At 38.7% G+C, this 21,699-nt stretch overlaps 3 protein-coding genes across 4 annotated transcripts; 2 read left to right on the top strand and 1 right to left on the bottom strand.

Annotated features, from left to right (window-relative positions):
- Nucleotides 1-722: 722 nt before the first annotated feature.
- rrp9 (ribosomal RNA processing 9, U3 small nucleolar RNA binding protein) lies at nt 723-6,926 on the bottom strand. Of its 2 annotated transcripts, none has more exons than XM_051414197.1 (15): nt 6,720-6,926; nt 6,475-6,569; nt 6,264-6,376; nt 6,105-6,172; nt 5,361-5,402; nt 5,150-5,276; nt 4,893-5,017; nt 4,705-4,797; nt 4,505-4,605; nt 4,276-4,410; nt 3,098-3,160; nt 2,811-2,968; nt 2,517-2,596; nt 2,297-2,370; nt 723-875 (listed from the first exon to the last, which is right to left on the bottom strand). In XM_051414197.1, exons 1-15 carry the CDS (start codon nt 6,801-6,803, stop codon nt 773-775), a joined length of 1,461 nt encoding a protein of 486 aa, XP_051270157.1. In that variant the 5' UTR covers nt 6,804-6,926; the 3' UTR covers nt 723-772. The 2 variants fall into 2 exon arrangements, with proteins under 2 accessions (XP_051270157.1, XP_051270158.1); XM_051414198.1 differs by having other exon boundaries at nt 2,823-2,968; nt 6,720-6,925.
- Nucleotides 6,927-7,192: 266 nt separating this feature from the next.
- On the top strand, nt 7,193-10,379 carry LOC127371417 (uncharacterized). The gene is made up of 6 exons (XM_051414207.1): nt 7,193-7,389; nt 7,708-7,884; nt 7,971-8,127; nt 8,868-9,043; nt 9,251-9,479; nt 9,585-10,379. The coding sequence occupies exons 2-6, from the start codon at nt 7,729-7,731 to the stop codon at nt 9,785-9,787; spliced, it is 921 nt and encodes a 306-aa protein (XP_051270167.1). The 5' UTR covers nt 7,193-7,389; nt 7,708-7,728; the 3' UTR covers nt 9,788-10,379.
- Nucleotides 10,380-10,934: 555 nt separating this feature from the next.
- si:ch211-213o11.11 (probable G-protein coupled receptor) lies at nt 10,935-16,640 on the top strand. Its single transcript, XM_051414199.1, has 2 exons — nt 10,935-11,193; nt 14,515-16,640. Exon 2 carries the CDS (start codon nt 14,628-14,630, stop codon nt 15,906-15,908), a length of 1,281 nt encoding a protein of 426 aa, XP_051270159.1. The 5' UTR covers nt 10,935-11,193; nt 14,515-14,627; the 3' UTR covers nt 15,909-16,640.
- The last annotated feature ends 5,059 nt before the right edge of the window (nt 16,641-21,699 follow it).

Below are 21,699 nucleotides of genomic sequence, written 5' to 3'. Positions count from 1 at the left end.
AACAAAGAGGACACCTGCAGGAAAACTGAAGAAAGTGCAAATAATAAAACTAAACAGGTTTATCTCTGTAACGTTGAAACGACTACAGCAATTGTCGCCTCTAACATAACATCGTTAATCAGATAAAGGCTCATGTTCCCCAGGGTTATTCTGATGAATCACTCTTTTGAATGTAATGAAACTATTTCAGCACACTTGTGCTAATATAAGTGTAATACATTGATAGCTTCAGTCAAATAATGTAATATACCTGACTGATCCGACTGACTACTCTGGCTATATGTCTTTAATTTGCTAATGTTAATATTCTTTTGTCAATTAAATTTTCAGGCTATAAAAGGATTCTGTGGGACATCTACCGACAGAGATAAATTATTCTCCTGTAGAGTTAATTGCAATTTTATATTTGCCTCTGACAGGCCGGCGATACAGTTACCATGACGATGGGTGAAGCCCAAATTTAACTCATTAATATTGCTTCTTAAGCAGCCCCTAATGATTTAAAAAAAAGTGATGTTAACTTTTCCCAGCAGACACTTCAACTGTCCTCAGAATTTTGTTAAATCATAAGACACTAAGGGAAGAGGAGAATAGTCTTGGTCATCTCAGATCCAGATGTACCGACTCCTACGATACAGCCTCTTCTCAAAAACAAAATCACAGGAGAGACTCAGAGCAAACACCCATCACTCTTCGTGATAAACAAAAGCATGACACGTAGGCAGTTTTTAAACCTTTAATTTACAAAATAAGACACTTAACGTAAAGTCCACTATTCGGTTATCTTGGCTTCCTCTGGGTTAGGAGGTTTCCTTTTAAGAGGAATAACATAGATCCCATTCTTGGCCTCTTTTATTCTCCACCATCGGCCCAGCCTGCAGAAAAACAAACAAAATTAGAATCAGAGGGTAATCGATACAAACAGACAACATCAACCTCTGGATAGAATTTAACACAAAATCTAAAAACAGAAAAAAAAAAAAAAAAAAAGGATAAAAGCTTCTTTTATGCTCCACTCTCTGATCCACCAACAAACAACAGCTCTAAGATTATCTGTATCTAACTGAACCTCGTCTAAAACCTTTTTGTTTCCATGTCTCAAAATTGTAAATACAAGTTAATATTTCAAATGTTTTGAGTAGGATCATAAAATATACAAACTGATCTGATCACAGAAACTATATTGAACTGTCATGTTTGGACCTAGCCCCAAGTCTGATCTGACAATACTGGTTGATGAAATTTCTATTAAAGAAGTTCCTGGAAAATACTAGAGTCACTCCAGCCTTCAGGTTAAGTCTGTCAGCTCTGATTGTAATCAAGAGTGCTTTTATTAACTTTAGACAGCAGGAAACCCCTCATAACAACCTAAATATGCAATTCAGATTCTAAACACATTTATAGTTTGTCAGTAGGGATGCACCGATTTATTGGCCGAACATCTATATTGGCTGATATTCGCCTTGTTGACGGACATCAGCCAATCTGCAAATAATATGGCATTCACTGATGTCAGTGGCTAATGTTTCTGTTGTGTCGCATTTATTTTGCGCTGGTTAAATGTTTTGTTTCCAACTCTAATATTGGAGAAATAATCACTTCTGTTTTCCAGCACAGGCACAAATTGCACGCCAACACCGATGTGCTCCATGCAGCTGCACGGACACTGAGCAGCTGTTCAGCTCCGCATCTCACATCTTGGATGAGAAGAGACACACACTGAGCTGCAACAAGACACTTATCTTTATAGATTTTTTGTTTCCTTGGCACAAATAGGCGAATAAATAATATAAAAGAACAGCAGTATTGGCAGTTGGCCAAATTGTTATCTTAAACATCGGTATTGGCCCAGAATCAGTGCCAGGTCAGGTCATAAAATATAGCTACATACAATATAACCACCTGTCTGGTAACAGGTGACCGACGAGTTCTGCACCACAACCCTGTGGCATGAATGGCAAAAGAGTATTCTATACTATATACTATTCTTCATCTAGTCTGCAACTTACTGTCCTGGTGACGTTATCTCATATATTCCGCAGTGTAAATAACTCTTCTTGAGTTTCTTTCAATCAACTGATGTCATCTCAAGATACTATCATGACTTTCAAGAAAACTCAAAAGTGAGGTGGCGGTCTCTTGTATTTTGGCATGTGACAGAGGCTGAGAGATGGATTAACACTGCCATCTGGTGGCAGGCTTTTCATTCAATGAACATGAACCGGCACTGACATTTAGTAGTTGACATGAACTCTACATGCAGTTTCTATGGAAACATGATCATTAGTTCAGTTACCTGTGCTCCTGTCCGACTCCTGCCACCATAAACTGACCGGAGCTCGAAAACTTCAGACTGTTGACAAACCCGCACTGGCAGAAAAAAAACAGAGTAAGACAAAATAAGGCATCCATCGGGGTAGCTGTAAATAATGTGTATACTGTAAGCATATACTTATTAGCTTAACACACATCTTATCCAAATGTTTTTCAAAAGAAAGGAGGAAGTAAGAGCTTACCACTGGTATGCTGAATAGAGGCTCCAGCCCACGGTAATACTGGCCACACTTCCACAGCTGCACCTGTGAGTTGTGTGAACCTGTACAGGAGAACCACTGTCACTTTAAATCTTCAACACAGCTTAGCTTCACATAACCGCATCAAGTTCTATCTCATGAGTATGTAGGACACTTAATCAGGACCACGTCTATTGATTAAAATCCGCATTCGTACCAGACAACTGTGAAAACAATGCACATAATAAAGTGTGAGTGTGTGTGTGTTAGTAAGAAGCCGGTAGAGAGGACTCTCACAGCCAGAGGCACCTGAGGCGACGGTATCAGAGTTCTGAAGCGCCGCTACGGAAGACACCCAATGAGGCTGCTCAATCCCTGCATCGCCATGGCAACCGTGCGCCTGCTTCACTGTGCTGAGAGGCTTCTTCTTGTTGACACTCCAAAGAGACACGGAGCTGAGGTCGTTCAGAAAATCGAGAGAGGGCAAGAGAAACAGAAACATGACTGGATCAGTTAACGCGATCACATCCTGGAACAGAACTGTAATCGAGACAATATAACTGTAAAAGCTCCGACGGTCTTACCCATCATCAGCTCCTGTTATCATATGCTCCTCGTTTATGAGCTGGATACAATCAATGGAACCCCTGTAGGAAGACAGAATAATGACAAAATAACAGATATTCTTTATGTATGTTCCGAAGAACTTCATGAACATTAAAGATTGAATCATTTGTTCAAAAACTCCCAAGATTGTGGGATTATTTCTCAATCTGGAGACTTTTTCTATACTATGTAATCTGCCACCAGCAGTTAGTTTCAGTGTGTATGGTTGCTAGTAGCAAGCACTACTGTCACAGTTCTGTAGCAGAAGTTAACAGTTTAACTGAATTTAGCTGCGTCCTCATCACACATTCATTCACTTGTACTATATAATAATGTCATGCAATAATAAAATAGAAGAAAACTCAATAGTTTATTCTTAAGTAGTCAGATTATAGCCGCTTTGTGACTGATTAATGTCCTGCTAACAAAGTTACCACTATACTAGCTGTTAGGAGCTAATGTGTTTCTAATATAACATTGTTACTGCTGGGCTAACCGTACCCTTTTGTGACTTCAGTATTCTAGACCAATTTTTCCAATACTTTTGGTGTAAGTCTTGCTTGTTCCCCCCATCCTCAACTTTTAAAGCTGTATTCACTATTGCTCACAGTAAAATCTCACACTCATGTGCGTTTGGCTCACAAACAAACAGGATGTCATATTTCCATTGTTTGAGGTTCAACTGGCACTCTTAATTATGTCATCTTGTTGCTCTTTCTGATAACTGGCTTCACCTATTGCTCATCTCCTGAACCAACTTCTTACAACTGCATATCAGTAGTGGATGGAAATTGTTCAGAAGTTAATTCTTAGACTATTTAGAGCATTAATCACTTACAATCCATGACATGCATAAATAAATTCACTATTTAGCATATAAATTACAACAAACCTCTATGCTGAACATATAAAAGCATTAAGGACGACAAGACCACTGAACATACAGCAATGATTTGGTTATATTACAATCAATAAACCTGCGCTGATCGTACATTATCTCACTATTCTTTGATTGTTTTAAACCCTTCATCGCTAACTTAAAAGTAAAAAAAAAATGTTTTTAAATTCTTTAAAAGTTATATTTCCTTACTTGACCATTTTAAAATGTGTCAATTAATTAGCGAGCCAACAGCAAGACAAGAGAAAAGAGACTCACTCGTGGCCGTGGAACACCAGCTGAGATTCCTCGGCTATCTTCCACACCCTCACTGATCGGTCCCTTCCTCCTGCGGTCACACAGCGCTCACGGCTCAGGCTGTCCAGTCCTGTGATGGCGTCCTGATGCCCAAAGCTAAAGCGAGTCACAATCACAGTTAAAGTCACACGTTCAAGAGAAATGCGAGCGCTTGGCAGTGAGATGAATAATTTTCCGATTGATCACTCACAGAGTTTCCACATATGCATTCTCGTCCACATTCCACACCTTTATGGAGCGATCATGAGAGGCGCTGTACAGATCATGAGTGCCCTTCCTGAATGAAAGACCCTGAGAAGGACAAGACATTTAAATTATAATCACAAGCGGACCTCAGAGCTACAGATTAAAAAAAAAAAAAAAAAAAAAAAAAAAAGAGTGTGAACGCACCGACACGGGCCCTTTGTGTCCTGTGAATTTATATAGGTGTTTACATGTTTCTCCCTCCCAGATCATGATCAGTTTGTTCATGTCTCCAGTAGCCTAAACAGATGTTGAGAAAAAGACTTCTGTTATAACATGAATTTGTTGGTTTCCCAAAACTGGCAAAAACAAGTTGTGCTAAGAGAATTACTCACCAAGTATTTCCCATCTGACGATACTGATATACACAGGATGTGGGCTGTATGTCCAACATGGCGGTCCTCCGTGCCTTTCCTTCCACCAGGTATTGTGTGCAGTTTCTTCCCACTCTCAACATCCCCTGAAGAGATAAGAAAAACACACGGACTCAAGACCACAAGAAAAAATATTCATTCTATTTCAGATTGTTTGCTTCAGTTTTCAAGCCTAAGGATCAGAACAAAGATTGGTCAGGATTTTAATGTATACTGACATTTAATGATGGAGCAGTCTTTGGCAGCAGAAAAGATGTACTTGTCATCAGAGGTGATGACCAGACAGGTGATTGGAAGTTTGTGTCCCCTTAACACTCTGATCTCTGAAGCGTCTGGCGGCATGAGCTAAAATTAAACAAAAGTCAGCATATTAGATAGATAGGAGAGATACAGTGGAGACTGGAGGGATATAAAATTCCCCATACTTACATCTTTGGCAATAAGTCGCTGAAGCTTTCCTTTTTGTTCAAGCTGAGGGGAAATCACATACACAGCACGATCAATAACATAGAACAGTGCATGGCAATTGATCCAACATATATTAAAAAAAAAAAGAAAAAAAAGACTGTGTCCAAGATTGAGGACATGGGTATGGTTTAAGGGATTTTTCTTTTCTTTTTGAGGTGGCAGTTAGTGATGCTCATTCAAAGCAGACAACTCAATGAAGTATCGAAAGTACTGCAGGAAGTTTTCTTGGCTAGCTTTGCAAAAAAAAATGTGACCACCCCAAACAAGGTGTCCATATGTTATGTCATACTAATACGGAATATTCTGGACAGAAGATTTTGCCCTTTTTTGAACCATTTGAACACAAATGCTTCATAGTGATTCAGTGTTTCAGGAAGCTTCGTTTCCCACCAGTCACAGAGAAAAAGGCAGCCTACACAAAGCTTCAGAAGTGCACATCAGGGGAGAACAAAGTCTGTACGTAAAACATATTGCTGTAAACACTAACAAATGAATGAACCAGATGAGCATATAAACATTTCTATCTGGTCAAAGTTCACCTATGTATGTCATCTGTTCAATAAGATGGCAGTGTTTAGTGTGGTTCAATAATCAAACTGAAGCCACACTGTAACTAAACTGTAAAACCATAGTGGGACAGTAACAGGAATATGAAAGTGAGGGGTGAGTGGCAGTTACACCTTTTAATACAGAAGACACTCTTACCACTTCTTCTTGAAGTCTTCCAGCAATCAGATCAGTCTCAAATGAATCATCTTCTGCTTTCTTTTCCTCTGGTGAGATCAGATCATACAGTTAATAAAAACACACAGACTACAATGATAGACCTCTATGCCATATACCACACGGATAACACAAGCTTACCTTCTTCCTTCAGCTGGTCGAGGTAAACTTTGGCTAATCTAAGTTTCTTCTCCTGCGGCGTTTCCTCATACTCATTCTCTTCCTTGGACTGCCTTTTCTTGGGCACTACAGGACTGTGCAACAGGAAAAGAAAAGCACATACAACTGGTGAGTAATGTCTGCGCTTTAAATCAGCAGTTCACAACCCAACGTGAGCACATGAGAAACGAACCTCTCTGTGTCGGAGTCGCTGGAAATCTCTTCGTTGTATTTGGAGGTGACTTTCTTCACTCGTACTTTGCTCTTCCCACCCGAGTCCCCATCACCCTGCACAGTAGAAAACACACCCCGTTTGTATGAATGACACACAGTGAGGTTGAAGTGTTGTCAGAGGTGTTTCCACAGCAGGTTAGGTCAGGTAAGTGGCACGAGTAAACCTGCTGGTTAGCTCACGTGCTAACAGTCCAGCTCACTTACCTTTCGTTTCGGAGCTTCTGTATTTTTCCCCTTTTTGACAAATTTGGGGTTTTGTTTGGTCTTTATAAAAAATGACGAAGACATGGTGAAACGCGACAAGCAGCGTTTCGAAAGTGAACGATAGCTGTAGACGGAGGTAAAGACACAACTTTCTGAAGCATCAAATCAATACTGGACCCACATGGGTGCACTGCAACCAAACTATAATGCAGGAGTCAGGGCTGAAGTCGGACGCCGATTGGCTGATCCGTTCAGTTGCGCCTACATGTCCCGCCTCTTGATAGACATCTGAATTTCCATTGGTTAGATTGAGAATTTGGATGAGCAGGAAACTGTACTGGGGCAAAATACTTCCCTCGGGGAATAAGTTTTCGCAGCTTTGTTCCGCACATAATTGTAAAAATATAAATTTCACAACACCGCACTCTTATACACATGTGTATCATACACATTAAAAGATAAATATAGGAGCATTATTTCACAGTTGTTTAAGCGGAAACGTCTTGCGCGGCTGTTAAAAATAAGCAGTAATTGTATCAGGATCTATGTACTGCACTACTGCAGTAGTACTACTACTTCCTCTACTACGCAGTATTTCCATTTACTGCGCTGTCTCTGTCCTCAGTGAGTGTGGTCACAGTTGATCCCTGAAATCGGGCTGAACGGCCAGGTGAGCCTCCTCAGAACCATCTACCATTACAGATCACATGTTTTTGATATTGTATTGGAAGGAGTAGTGATCACTGAGTGGCTCCAGCTGGAGGCGATCTGGTGGCTAGTAGGAGGGGTTGAGGGCAGGGGGAGGTGGAGGTGGAAGGGGGGGTGGATGTAACGTAAACTAAGTTTTCATTATTGTCTTGCATGAATGAGTTTAAAATGAACAGACCGTGTTGAGCAACTGGAAAAGTTTGAATCAAACTTTCACTCCATCTCGTGCAACAAAAGCAATACTTGATGTGCCAACTGATCAAATCTGCACTCTCCTCAGATTTTAGTTTTTTTTACTCCCATGCCACCCAAGAGAGACGCAGGAGCGACTCCAACACAACCTCCAGTGAAGATGATAAAAATCGGCACTGATGCACAGGAGTTTGGCTGTGATCCAATGGAGGATAAGTACAGGCTGAATGAAGAGTCCAACTACTCACCTTTCCCCAACAATGAGGTGGGAGATTTTGCCATTTAATTGTGCATAGAAAACAACCGTTGTTTGCCTTTCTACACATAGACATTGTGTTTCTCATTTGGCAGCATGAAAACATTGAATTTGATGAAGACAATGTTGAAAGTCCAGGCATCAGAACAGACACCATCAGTCTCCTCATGAAGATAGAGCAACTGCAAGCACAACTCAAATATGAACGCAGATGTAGAATTTTGGCTGAGAGAGAGTTGAGAGAGCTGAAAGGTGGGTGGAAAAAGATGACTAATTTATGAGTTAATATGCTAAAATGAAATAAAAAATGACATGACTTGGCAGCCTAGTTACTGTATGACTCACTGTAATCACAGCCAGGGCAGGGGTACAGTTGAGGTCATGTTCAATGTCATATATTTGTATATTTGGAGGTTTAATAATACAAAGAGGAGTTTATGGCTGAATGATAATAATTAAAGGTAATACATTATTTTTGTGTCCGTAGTTTCTTAATAATTTGCGAGAAAGTTAGGGTAGTCATAATTAATCAATGTGTAACCTAAAGAGTCTTTTAGTCAGTTCAAAGCAGTTCAGCTGACGAAGCAATTTACAAATACAATTTAACATATTTTGAGAATTAAGTCTCTAGTAATTGATCAAATTAACATTCACCTGTATAAATTAAGCCTTTCTTCCGAAGCCGTTCCTATTTCCTTACATTTAGTGCCAGATTGCATAATTTATTTCAACTTTCTAGGTAATTATAAGAAAATTACAGAAAAAAGCATTACCAAATTAAATAAAAGGGATTTATTATTCTTTACACACCTATGAACAAGTGTAGAAAAAGCTTTGAAATAACATTTAGATCCCAATGTAGGAAAATAGTAGTTTTTTAGGTGGAAAGGCTTCTGCTAAAATCCTGGCTAAGGCATCATGCCATCTAATAATTTGAATTACTCTATGAATAAACCGGCTCTAAGTGACTTGGCACTTTTTTTTTTTAACAGAGATGAACACACTCATGATGCAGATGAGGCACACAGCACATGAGCTACGAGTCACTCTGGATCATGTTCTCCAAGGAGGCGATGCAGGAGTTGCACCACAAAACTCTCAGGATGAAACCATCTCTTTCTTGAATGAGCCTGAGGCAGAGATGAGAGCGGTTCATAATATCCCAGAGGTCAGTGCTCATACACCCCGTGCCTTGTAATAACAGCACGATTCTGGGAATATTTTTCAGTTCACTTACATTTTGTTTTCATAAGAGAACTGGTTTTATGTAAGTGCTCCTATTTTAAAGTTGTAATGGTTACAAAACGGTTGGTGTCAGATTCTGTCATTAATGAATCTTTATGTGTTTGTAACATTTTTCCTTTTTTGACATCAGGATGATGACAACTTCTTGTACCTGTCAGAGAATCTTCGAGTACCGAAAAATCTTTATGAGCGCATTGCAGAGATTGGCGACTACAAGAAGTACACGTCAGCACTGCTGATGATACTTTTTGACAGAGAAACATTGGCCACACACTCTCTGCAGGGCCGGAGGAACACCTTCACTGGAGAAGATTGCCACAAGCCTCAACTCCCACCAGAGATCTTGAGAAGTATAATCGGTAAGATAAAGAACATTCAGTATCATAGAATTTTAAGCACGCAGACCTTGTTTGTAGATGCTCTTTATGTATGAATTCAAATCTTTATTGTGTTTCCTCTTTCAGATCATGTGGCAGTCAAGTTCGGCGTTGATAGCAGCCAAATAAAAACTGCAATCCGGACAAAGTTGAATAATGAAGACAAACTATTAAAGAAGAGACTGGGTTTGGGTAAAGCTGAAAACAAAACTCTTATTGATCAAAGCTTTTGCCCAGATGCCTCACTACTGCCTGAAACTGAATCAATGGGAAATGATTCTCAGTTATAGCCTTTTGAGTTGGTCACCAGTATCACGTCGGATAGAAGTGTGTGTGACAGGTTACCTTTTTTTAAATCCATGTCTAGGTTATCCATATTGAAGTGTAATGCCTAGTGGGTTATTTTTTTAACACTTTTTAGAATTCTTTCTTTTTAACTTTTTTTAACAGCTGTTGTCTGTCGTGTGTTTGAAAGGTGTAAAATTAACCTGGTGACCAAACCAGCCAACATGGAAAAGCACTATGAAATGTCACATGTAATCGTCAGTAATAAAAACTACCAAGTGTTCTTATTTAATTTGAGGTAGTAAATGTGTCTAAATAATAGGTTTGTGAAGTCTGTGTTAATACTGGTTTAACATTTCAATAAGCAGGTGTTTGTGTGTTTGAAAGTAGGACATTTGAAAATGTTTAAAGTAATAGGGATATCATTTGTACCTGGTTGTTCACGATGAATTGTGCATTACACCAAGTGATACTGTGTTGTAGAATAGTTTTTTTTCCCAGTTGCAAAATTGTGTGATAAGTGTGATCTTCCACAACATCGGTTACATCACTGTTTATGCTTAACTACACAAGGGGCCAATAAATATTTCAAACTGATATTCTTCTGTTATCTTAACTTGAACACTGTCTTATTATGTACAGTTTTAGTACAATATGCTCTCATAGGATTACAGTTTTGTTTTCATAGCAACCAACAGATGTCAGCGCTGTGCTTTTTCATACTCTTCTGCAAGCAGTGATCAACTCCCCAAAGAGTACAATTATTGTGAAATGAAGGTTTCTATTTGAAGAAATAGTATTAACTCAGTTTAAAGAAGAAAATACTGTATGTGAATTGGTGAAAGGATTGTACGAATCCAACCAATACATCAATGTCTATATTCTCTCAGAAGCTCTGGAGAGGAGAATAGAGGATTGTGTGTAAAGACAGAGGCATAGTGGACATTGTGTGACAGTCACTGCCACATACTGACTGATGAAAGAATGTGTGTGTATGGGACATGTTTAATGTCAGTGGGTGGCGGTTTGATAGAGTCATCTTGTCTTTAAAGATGTGATTTGAACAATCAGCAATTGCTGGCTCCTCCCCCACCCCCTCTTTCGCCCAAGCCAGCTGTGCTGTTTCAGTGGACACACAGCACATCACCGCTCTCTCCGGTAGTGTCAGCTCTCCCTGGGGATTCATCTTCGTGGTTTATGATCACAGTTTTTTACATAGTTCCTGATAGACCGCTATAAGGTGGACCAGCACTCTTGTGCACATGAAAACAACTCCTGAGCACTGAGTTTGATGCTTCTAAAGAATCAGAGAGGAGTCATCAACATGATTTGGACGTATTCAACTTTACAAGACTCACAGAAAACTTTCTGGAGGAACAACAGCCAATTGTCAACATTTAAGAGTTGCTTGGTAAGTTAGTTTTATGTAGTGGTGTTATAATATTAACTTTTCTTTGATTATCAGTGGAGATGATATAAAGGAATATACATGCTGACAGTATATTTGGTGCATTTGATAAAGAAAAAATACAATAGGCTCTTTCATGTTTTTCCCTATGTAATAATATCACTTAAAATTCCTGAGAGGTTTAGTCCTATAGCATTTCTCTGTTTTATATGTCAGAGGCTGACATTAATATAAACAAGGCCTACAATCAGGCAATCTGGTGACACTTGGACCACTAATGAACTTATAATAATTGGTTAAGTTTAGTCTATAACACAAGAGCCTTAAAACAATGAAGAACACTTAGGAAAGTGGTGGTATTATAAACCAATGATCTAAAAAATATTAAAGATTTCTCATTTTGAAAAAATAAAAAACATTCCTTTTTAGTATTACGGATAATAAACCAGACAAAAAAGTGCTTGTAAGGGTTCCTCCTCAGATCACGCATGGATGGAGCTGACCCTCATATGGTTATTCCTGCTGTACCTGGACAGGATAGGGCCCTATTTTGATGTCTTATGTGGAATATGATATATCTCCCAACTGGACTCTTAATACAATATCAGCACATTTGCAGCAAAATGTTGCTATATATAATAATGGAAATGAACTGAAATTTATCCAACAAGATTTCTGTGTCCTTTCTTCCTCAATGTAATTTGGGCTGTATCTTAGAATAATACAATTCACATGGTCATTTTTAGTATCTTATCTTAAATAATTTACTAACTTTTTTCATTACAATAGCACATTTAGCCACTGAAATTTTTAAGCTATTTAATGTGTAATATTACTTTTTTTTAATTATATAAATGAATTATGCAAATACATTAAAATTGGTTATTAACACAATTATGGTCATCACAAAGAGTGGCATTATGGGGTTTCCCTGTAGTAAAATGCTCTGTAACAGCTTTGTGAGGGATTAAAAGACATCCATAATTCCCTCATCCCCATAATAACGTAGGAAAAGTATTTTTTAATGGTGATTTCTTTCTCCTTAAAAAGTAGCATCAGACAAGAACTACAGCAGACGCAAAATCCACTACATGTTTCTCTGTTGAATTAATAATTTTAGAGAACTAATTAAACTGGAACTGACTAGTGGCTGTCATCCTCATCAGAAGTAAAACGTGGACTTAAAGGATGTAGCATATGCTGTGCTGCAACTGGAACATGATGGAAAACGAGGACACCCTTACATAATATGCATGAGTATGTACATGTACTAGTCCTTCCTGGGGATAAATCTCACTGCAAACGTGGCATGCCAATAGTCCACAGAGAAGATTACAGCAGGGGAGAGCAGCAGTGGATCCCTGGCAGTGAGGAAGCACATGTATTTAGGACACAGCATCCTCCACAGTCATACATTTTTTAACCTGATTATGATTAGAAGCACAAGATGGCAGATACGCATGGGCACGTTAAAGACAATACAGAGAGTCTACAAGCTGTTAAAGCAATAACATGAAGAAGTTTGAAATTCAGTTTGTGCAGTGTGCTACTGACATTTGCTACTTTTTCTTTAATTAAAATGACCAGTTAATACATAATAAATATTCAGTCAATGCTTTCTGGTTTTTTTTTTTTCATAAGAAATTACAGAAGGATCGGGGGTCAAACTTGGTAAGAGGTTTCCTCTTTGATGGTGCAGTGCAGGGTGACACTGAACACATATTAATCAATGCAGCCAGTTCCCTGCAGCTGGGCTAAAACAAGCACACTCATTATCTTTCATTTCAAAAGGATGGGGACGGACGGAGGAGAGACAGGGTGTCCTCCATGAATTATTCCTATTGATCATGAATCTCCTTCGCTAAAAGAGAGAGAGCATCCCTACTTAAATATTCACAGAAATGTGAATGGTTATTGATTAACTTTCCGAAACCTTCAATGTATATATGTACGTGCTCTCTTGGAGGCTACGAGGCTGCAGCAGTGAGGATCTCTTGATGTTTATGTTTATGCTTTTGATATCAGTCACTATAAACAAACAACCTGTTGTATCTTCTGTGGCTTATTCAACCCTGATGACGCCAGAAGCCATAGCGATGTCATCAGGGTTATCTCAGCCAGCATTACAAACTGGATTTCTAGCATTTGAAAGATGCAGACGTTTACCAGGCAGGGAAGAAAGAGAAGCATTATTTGCATTATGGGAAATGTAGGATCCAACATTTTTTTTGACTTAAATCATTTTTAAAGTCCCTTTAACACTACTTCACTCCCTAAAAGAACTAAAACAGGAAATATTGGCCTTACATTCGCCAGGTGGTTTTCATTAAACATGGACACAATCAGTTACTCTGCGGCCACCAAATATTTCATGTAAGTGAAGAGTAGACACAATGTGATGTTGAATAAACAAGGTACCGTTTATTTACTTTTTTGTGGCAGCAAACACAAAACATAGCTTTTCAGTATTTACTATACTGCAGCCTATGGCTAGTAAAATGAACTAATCCTCACACACCAGGAAAGACTCGCTTCCCACAGGTTACCTACAAGCCCACCTTTCTTAAAGGGGAATGCAGTTAGGCTGTGGGTGTGCTAGCCTTAGGTGGGATAAGTATTCAGGTCCATTACTTAAGCAAAAGTACTAATACCCCACTTTGAAAATACTCGACTACAAGTAAAAGTTCTGCATTCTAACCCTCACTAAGGTAAAAGTATTATAGCAAAACGTGCTTAATGTATGAAAAGTAAAACTAGTCATAGTGTAGTAAAATGATCCCTGTCAGTGGTTTACTATCATGTATGATGCTCTGGGATTAATATTACTGCTGCATCAGTGTATATATTGCATTTTATTGCAATGGTGGTTTTAACTAATTTTTACTACTTTATGTAAGGTTGTGTGTTGTAAGGTTGTATGTTGGGTCATTTAATCAACAGCAGTGCATCATATTCTATAAGATCATCATATGTTTGCACTATTTGAGGATTCTGGTGTGTTATTTTACAGAAAATGTAAGTATTGTTATCGAGATATAAATAGTAATTTGTTTTTGCATAAGATCACATTTGTGTCACCAAAAATGAAGTTTGGCCACCAAATTTAGGGGCTTGGTGACTCGTGGGGCCAGTGCTTAAAAATATTAGCCCTGAACATGACTCCAAATTAAAGCTGCATAAATTGGAATCTGTTTGCTAACATGTTTGCCACATCTACTTAAAAGGTGATAATGCTAGTGTTATGTATTGAATCTAGTCTTTATTGGACATGACCCATAAATGTTAAATATCTTGTTTTAATGGACTTCATTTTCTCCAACACAGGAGTGAAGAATATTTACTTTGATGTCCAAAGGATCCTTCTGCCTCATTACTGAACAATGGGGAAGTCAGCATTAGAGATGTGTACTTTCCCTTTGAAACCTTTACAATGAATCATGGAGGAAAACAGTTCATATCTGACCCCTGAGGACAATGACAGCACCACAGTTTGGGCACCAATGCCCTCAGCTCCCAGCAGACAGCTGGGCACCCTTCCCAACCCGCAGACACGGTTCAAGGACCTAACAGGGATATTTTTCATGGTGACCTTGAATGTTCTGGCACTTCTGGCCAACACTGCTGTTCTTGTTGTTGTCATAAAAGCCCCTCATCTCAGGAAATTTGTCTTTGTGTGCCACCTGTGTGCAGTGGACCTGCTGTGTGCCATCTTGCTCATGCCTCTTGGGATTGTGTCCAGCTCTCCATACTTTGCTGGTGTGGTGTTCACTGTACTGGAGTGCCAGGTCTATGTCTTCCTTAATGTAACCCTCATAGCTGCCTCTATCTTAACCATCACAGCCATCAGTGTGGAGCGTTACTACTACATCGTCCACCCCATGCGCTACGAGGTCAAGATGACGCTGAAGCTGACTGCAGCCGTGATAGTGATGGTGTGGGTGGCCTCTGTCGTGCTGGGGCTATCCACTGTGTTTGGGTGGCCGTCCTACGGCAGCCTGAGCTCCATCAGTGCTGCACACTGCTCGCTGCATTGGAGCCACAGTGACCACCGACGAGTCTTCTCTGTGCTCTTTAGTGTCACCTGTTTCTGCTTGCCTGCTGTTGTGATTTTTGCTGTCTACTGTAATGTTTACAAGGTTGCCCGTGTGGCTGCCCGTCAGCATGGACCTCTGCCCTTATGGACAAACAGTCAGCTGAAGCATCGCTCTGACTCGATAAACAGCCAGACTACAATCATCACAACTCGCAATGCCCCACGTAGGATTATGCGTGACCGGCCTTTTGGTGGAGGTAAAGCAGCTCTCACTCTGGTGGTCATTGTTGGCCAGTTTCTGATCTGCTGGCTGCCTTACTTTGCCTTCCACCTCCATCTGACGCTAGACGCGACACCTACGATACCTGAGGACCTGGAGGAGGCAGTCACCTGGCTGGCCTATTCCTCCTTTGCTATTAACCCATTCTTTTATGGGCTTCTTAATCGGCAGATCAGGGAGGAACTTTGTAAGCTGAGGCGCTGCTACTCAGCCCGGCCAGTGGAACTGGCTGTCTCTAGCCATGACGGCTCAGGCCATGAGAACTTCCTGCAGTTCCTCCATAGGACCAGCTGCACAATAGAGACACGTGCAAGCTTCGCCACATCCAGTCCTAGGAGCACACTGGATCAAACTGGGCAGACTGGTTTCAGGATACCAGGACAGATCCCAGAGGAGTTTAGTTAGATATACCTCACTGTTGTGCCACAGTATTTGTAGCCTGCAGGACTATTACAGCTACAACATAAAAAGTGATTCACAGAGGTTAACAGCACTTGACTGTCTGCAATATATCCGTAAACTGTATTTGCATACAGTAAAAGCTAAGATACAGCATCAAGAAATAAACAAACAGTTTTTGTTTTTTAACTTTACGTACTTTTATTTTTTTATTTTGGGATTAAGATTACACTCAGAAACAATCCTGATATAGAAATTTAATGGACATAGTTTCTTAAATTATTGTTACTGTATTTGTGGCTAAACAAGTGTGATAAAGTTACACTTTAATTTGACTAGCTACTAATGCAAAGTTACTGTTTAACTGCAATCAGTACATCTCTTTTGTTATAAAGTAACAAACACAAATATCACATTATACTTGAATAGTAAGTCATGACAATATAATGAGTAGACAGATCTACAGGTTAATACTGTCTCAGAAATTACAGATTTACAATACAGATGAATGTGAGCAGTCATTAATTTTTCAGAAGTTCTTAAGACTACTTATATGAGGTATCAATATAGCAGCAATATTCTTTGTACTTCAAAGTAATTCAATGTTGTCATGTTGTATTTATGTTGCAGGAATTAATGTAAATGTATTTATTGTAATCAAGAGACACATAACTGTTTGTTCAATAATGTATTGTTTCTTATTGCTTTAAATGTGCAAATAAACACTGGTTATTTCAATCATTTATGTAGATCACAGTAAGAAAGCATTTGACAGTGGTAATAATTTTGTATTTTCTGACAGCAGAGAATAATTTATGGCTCTCTGTTCATTTATAATCATTAATCTTACAGAGACAGACTGTAAGAGTGAAGGATCCAGAGTGATCAGACAAATACCGTAAGCGTGAGATCAACAGCCTCCCCATTAAGAGTCCTCATGTGTCCTGTCAAAGTATCCTTGAGCCAAATTTAAATGTGAAATTCCCATCTCTCTCTGGTCACAAAAAAAGCACTAAAAGGAGCCATCTGCACCTTCTCTGTGTATGTTTGACATTTTGTCTCTGAGCTTCGACTCTGGATCCTGACCGTTTGTATGTCTACTTATGAAAAGACTGAGACTGAGCCTAGTTAACACATGATTATATAAGGAGAAAATGCCATTTCATAACAGCTGATGTGGTTGTCTCTAATACCTTCTTCATATGCATAGACTGACAGATTAACAACAAAAATTTATATTTACATACATGTGTCTACAACCTTCCTATTGTGCACATAAAAATATGGTATATATAGTTTGTTCTTGTTAAACTAGGTTAGTCATTAAAATTTTTCACAGATCAGTCAATGAAGACAGACTAAATGTTGATGTGTCTGTGGTGTATATTTTTAGGGAGTGTGCTTTTCCCATACAGATTAGAGAGACATCAGATAGACATGCTGATAAATGGTGATAAATGAAGCGAGAAGCAAGCTGAATTAAATTTTCACTAATCCTGTAAACTGTTTAGAGATAAAAACAGAAATCCGTTAAACAAATGAAAAGATTCCATAGAAAAACATGTACAAAAAACCCTGCTTTGCTGTAGTAGCACTGATGCTGCTTGTCAATGTGAAAAGAAAAGTAACAATAGGAGGAGTGACAGCTATGTAAGGCTGTGTACTGAAAGGCAGGAGAAAAGACATCCTACACGAACTGAAATCCAAAAGCATGAGATAGGGTAATTTATAGACATCCCAATATGTTAAAGGCAAGATAACACTGTGCCATTTTATGGCTGCAGAGCACCAGTGAAACTTTGATAACAGGACAGTGTGGTTATCAATACCAAAAAAAGGAACAAGAACAAGCGTTGATGAACACACATACAGTGTACAGATATGATATAACACTTGAATGGAGGGTTTGTTCCACACAAACAAATACTGTATACATAAAATACACAGAGAAATGTCTCTTTTTCTCATCCCACACATACGTGTCATCATCATCATCATCCTCATCATCATCACCACAATCACAGAAAGAATATTTATTGTGGTGTTTTAAAAAAAGATAATATGATAATATCATTGAAACAGTGTGGCAAAATATTATTTTTCCACCATTAAAGTCACTTAAAAAGGGGGATTTATTGTCATAAAAACACAAAGAACACTTTGTACCCAAGAAGCAGCTAAAAAAGAAATGAAGATATATTCAATCTCATTGATCAGGTTTTTTACCCATTTTTTACTCAGTTTAGTTACCAGTCTTTTGAATATGATATATTGTATATGATGTGAAAAAAAGAAGCAATGAGGTTGATAACAATACAGTTCAAAGAGCTGACTGCCTGTTTCATCAGCCATCTTCCGAAGTGTGTGATTCAGTCCAATGAATATTTGAGCCTGAGCAGTCTTCGTAAGTTGCTAATTAAACTGAAGGACCTCCCACCTCAGTGGCGGCTTTCATTGAATCAAGACAATCGCATCAACTGTGCATCTCTTGTGCAAAGCATATTCATTGTAGATCAAACACAGGCCCACTCTCTATAGAAAATGAGAATCTGTGGCTTGAGCTCAGCTGTGGTTTGCTATTCGACTGTACTTAATGGTACATTTGAAAAGACCTACTGTTCTGTACCTTGTGTTGTCTGTTTACTTTAAATCTGATGAACTTGTTGTTGCACAGGCAGCGGTAATGAGAGAACCACTCCTGAGGAATCAAAGGGAGAAGGTGTGATTGATGGTGCTGTCTGACAGAGTGAACCACATTATTTCATCAGACTTCCCCTCAAATAGTAACAGCATGAGTTTCCTCAGAACTGCATGTACACATGTAACATGACAGCTGCTAAACCGTTAGAGCTCACACAGCACAAGCTCACGTCCAGTGCACTTAGGTCCCCACAAACTGATTAAGGGCTCACAGCCATGCAGGATCAGACAAGTGTGCATATAACAGGCATCTGAAAAACACTCCTTAAAGGAATAGGTCGACATTTTGGTAAATTATTTGCAAATAAGTAATAAGACTAATTTATATTTTATACATTGTACAACCAAATGCTTTCTTTCTTTTCTTTTCTTTTTTTTTAAATGGTTATTTTTGGGGGGGCTTTTTTGCCTTTGACAGGAAATGGGAGGAGAAAGGGCCACAAGTTGGAGTCAACCCTGTGCCACTGCATTATGGACTCACTTAGTACATGCTTACTTAGGCATACACTCTGCCAGGTAAGCTACTAGGGCGCCCACCGTAAAACTTTTCTAATTGTTAGTTCAACGTCAGCACAAACATTTACTGTATGTACTGTAATTTTGTTTTTATTAAAATTTTTCAACATGTAGCAGCAAAAATAATTTAGAAAACGTGTCTGGTTTAAGATGTCAGATAGTATTTGCTGTCATAATATAGAATATGTATTTTTGACAGTATTGTTTTTCAGTCGTGCGCTGCTCTTTTTGGATTCCTGTTGAATTTATACTGATGACAACATTTAATGAAAAAGGGATCCTGTTATATAATGTTAGCTCAAATGCTTCAATGTAAAAGGTTTGCAAAAAAATTAAGAGATAAATTTGAACAAATTACATAAATTCACATTGATAATCCTGCTTAGAAGCAACAACATTTTGAAGCCTCACCTCAGCATCGCCTCATACTGACATGTGGCAGAAAGTCACAGCCACAAAATAATTATTCATGAACCAAACACCAATGTTAACAACTTGGCAGTAAATTTAAGTCGAATCAGTGTTCGTGCTACTGCCAACCAATTAGCTGTTCATATTTTAAGCTTTCTGACTTTAGATTATATTCATTGTCCTCAGAGAAAATGTGAAATACCCAGTTGATATATTAGATGGCACCCACAGCCATGGGAGAACTGATTTAGGTTCTTTTGAGTTCATTCATAAAAAACTTTATTAAATTCATAATGGGATATTAAGACTGAATCACTGGCTGATTCATGCTGCGATACTGGTGTTTGGCATTTAAGGAGGATTTTGCGGAGAGGGGATTTTCCAGTGCTAAAAATAAATATTTCCCCATTTTTTTGGTGTTAGATGGGAAGCACTTAATTAGTGATTGCGTTGTTAATAATCAGTCTGACCTATTGTACTGAAAACAGCTGGACTGACAGGCGCTGAGCAGGAACACTGTCTGACATCCCTCATGCCCCAAATAAGCTGCAGCTGTTGGGAACAGAGTGGTTGGAGTTAAATCAAAGCACTAGTTAAAACAGACACACTCAGTGATAGGAATCTGATTAACATGTGTTTGTGTGTTCTCAACTCTTTGAGCCTGCAAAACTGAGTGTTGTCTGTACATGCAACACATGTCACATATACAAAGAAGAGACTTAATCTGTTATGATTATATATGTTATAAAATGTACAGTTTTCATATGCACATTGCATGTGTATTTTATCTTAAATAACGTGACATTGTATAGATCAGATTCAAATGATAGGTCATGAGAGCGTCACAGGCCACAATGTTATACTGTAGAGAAACTTGTGTTTAGCCTAGTTAAAGGTCCTGAAAACGTATTAGCCAAATCAGCTTTTTAATATAAGTGTCGGGGTCCTACGTGAACACAGCATTTTCTACAAAAGCACAGTAAGTTTGGTTTTATCACATGGCAGATTTTCTGTCTGTGCTGTTTTGTTTTGCTTTGTTTTGTCAGTAGTTTGAAGTATAAACTTCAGTTGGGAAAAGCTGACCAATCAGGATGTAGCCAAAATCTGATGACTTGTAACATTGTTACGCTTCCAGGTCACTGTCAGTCAAATCTGATCAAAAAACACACACAGTCCAGGTGAAGCACATTGCTGAGTTTGCTGAGGGATTTAACATCATATACAAAATATATAAAAGTCATTTTTGAGCTTTATATAACGAACCCGAATCAAGCAATACAAAAAAAATATGATACAAATACTTGTTTTTGTATTCAAATGGACAGGTAAGTTGAAGAATATTGTTGTTTGAAGCTGAGAGACCGAAATCTATTTAGAAAAACTACTACTGCAGAAGAATCTAAAACCTTCGTGTCCACCTAATTATCTTGCAACCTCCCCAAGTACATGTGAGATCTTGGGGGGAAATCAATCACTGGGTACAGTGAGCTGGGAAATGTGTCCTATTCTTTCTTTTTTCCACTCTTTTTCCTCCTTCTCTCTCGGTTACTCATACACTCACACGCTCACTCTCCGCTAACCTCACCTGTGCAGCCACGGACACAAACAAACCCCATCTGGCGAGGTGTGCAGTCCATTAGCATACCGTCGTCTCCGGCACAGACACAGGAAACTCTGTCATCAATAAACTGTGTTCTTTCTCTGTCTTCATCCAGCAGCCAGAAATCATGTTTACCATGGAGACAGTGCAGTGCTCATCGCAGAGTAGCTCACTTATGTTCATCTTTGAACAGATGTACAGTTTGTTATATACTTTGTTTGTTCTGTATAGTATTTAACAGTAATTGTTTGAAAACATTTCCATTTTGTTTTCTTCTTTTAAAATAATGTATAGTTAAAAATTTCGAACTCTTGCATGCATAGCTCTTACGATTAATATAGCATACAATCAGTTCAATCACCTTCATTTTAATTGATTTATTTACGAGGTTCTATGATGTGAGGACATTTCCGCGGAAGGTACTTTGTATATTTATCATCATTAAGTAGTATTATTTTATCAGATTATCACTTTGCCAGCTGCTGTTCTGGGTCTTTATTTGGTGATGATGATGATGATGAGAGCAGTGTGAGATGGCCTTGTGATGAAGGTCTGGTGGGTAGCTGAGAA

The sequence above is a fragment of the Dicentrarchus labrax genome, unplaced genomic scaffold, assembly GCF_905237075.1.
Source record: "Dicentrarchus labrax unplaced genomic scaffold, dlabrax2021, whole genome shotgun sequence".
NCBI lineage: Eukaryota > Metazoa > Chordata > Actinopteri > Moronidae > Dicentrarchus > Dicentrarchus labrax.
This window is presented reverse-complemented; position numbering and strand designations above follow the sequence as displayed.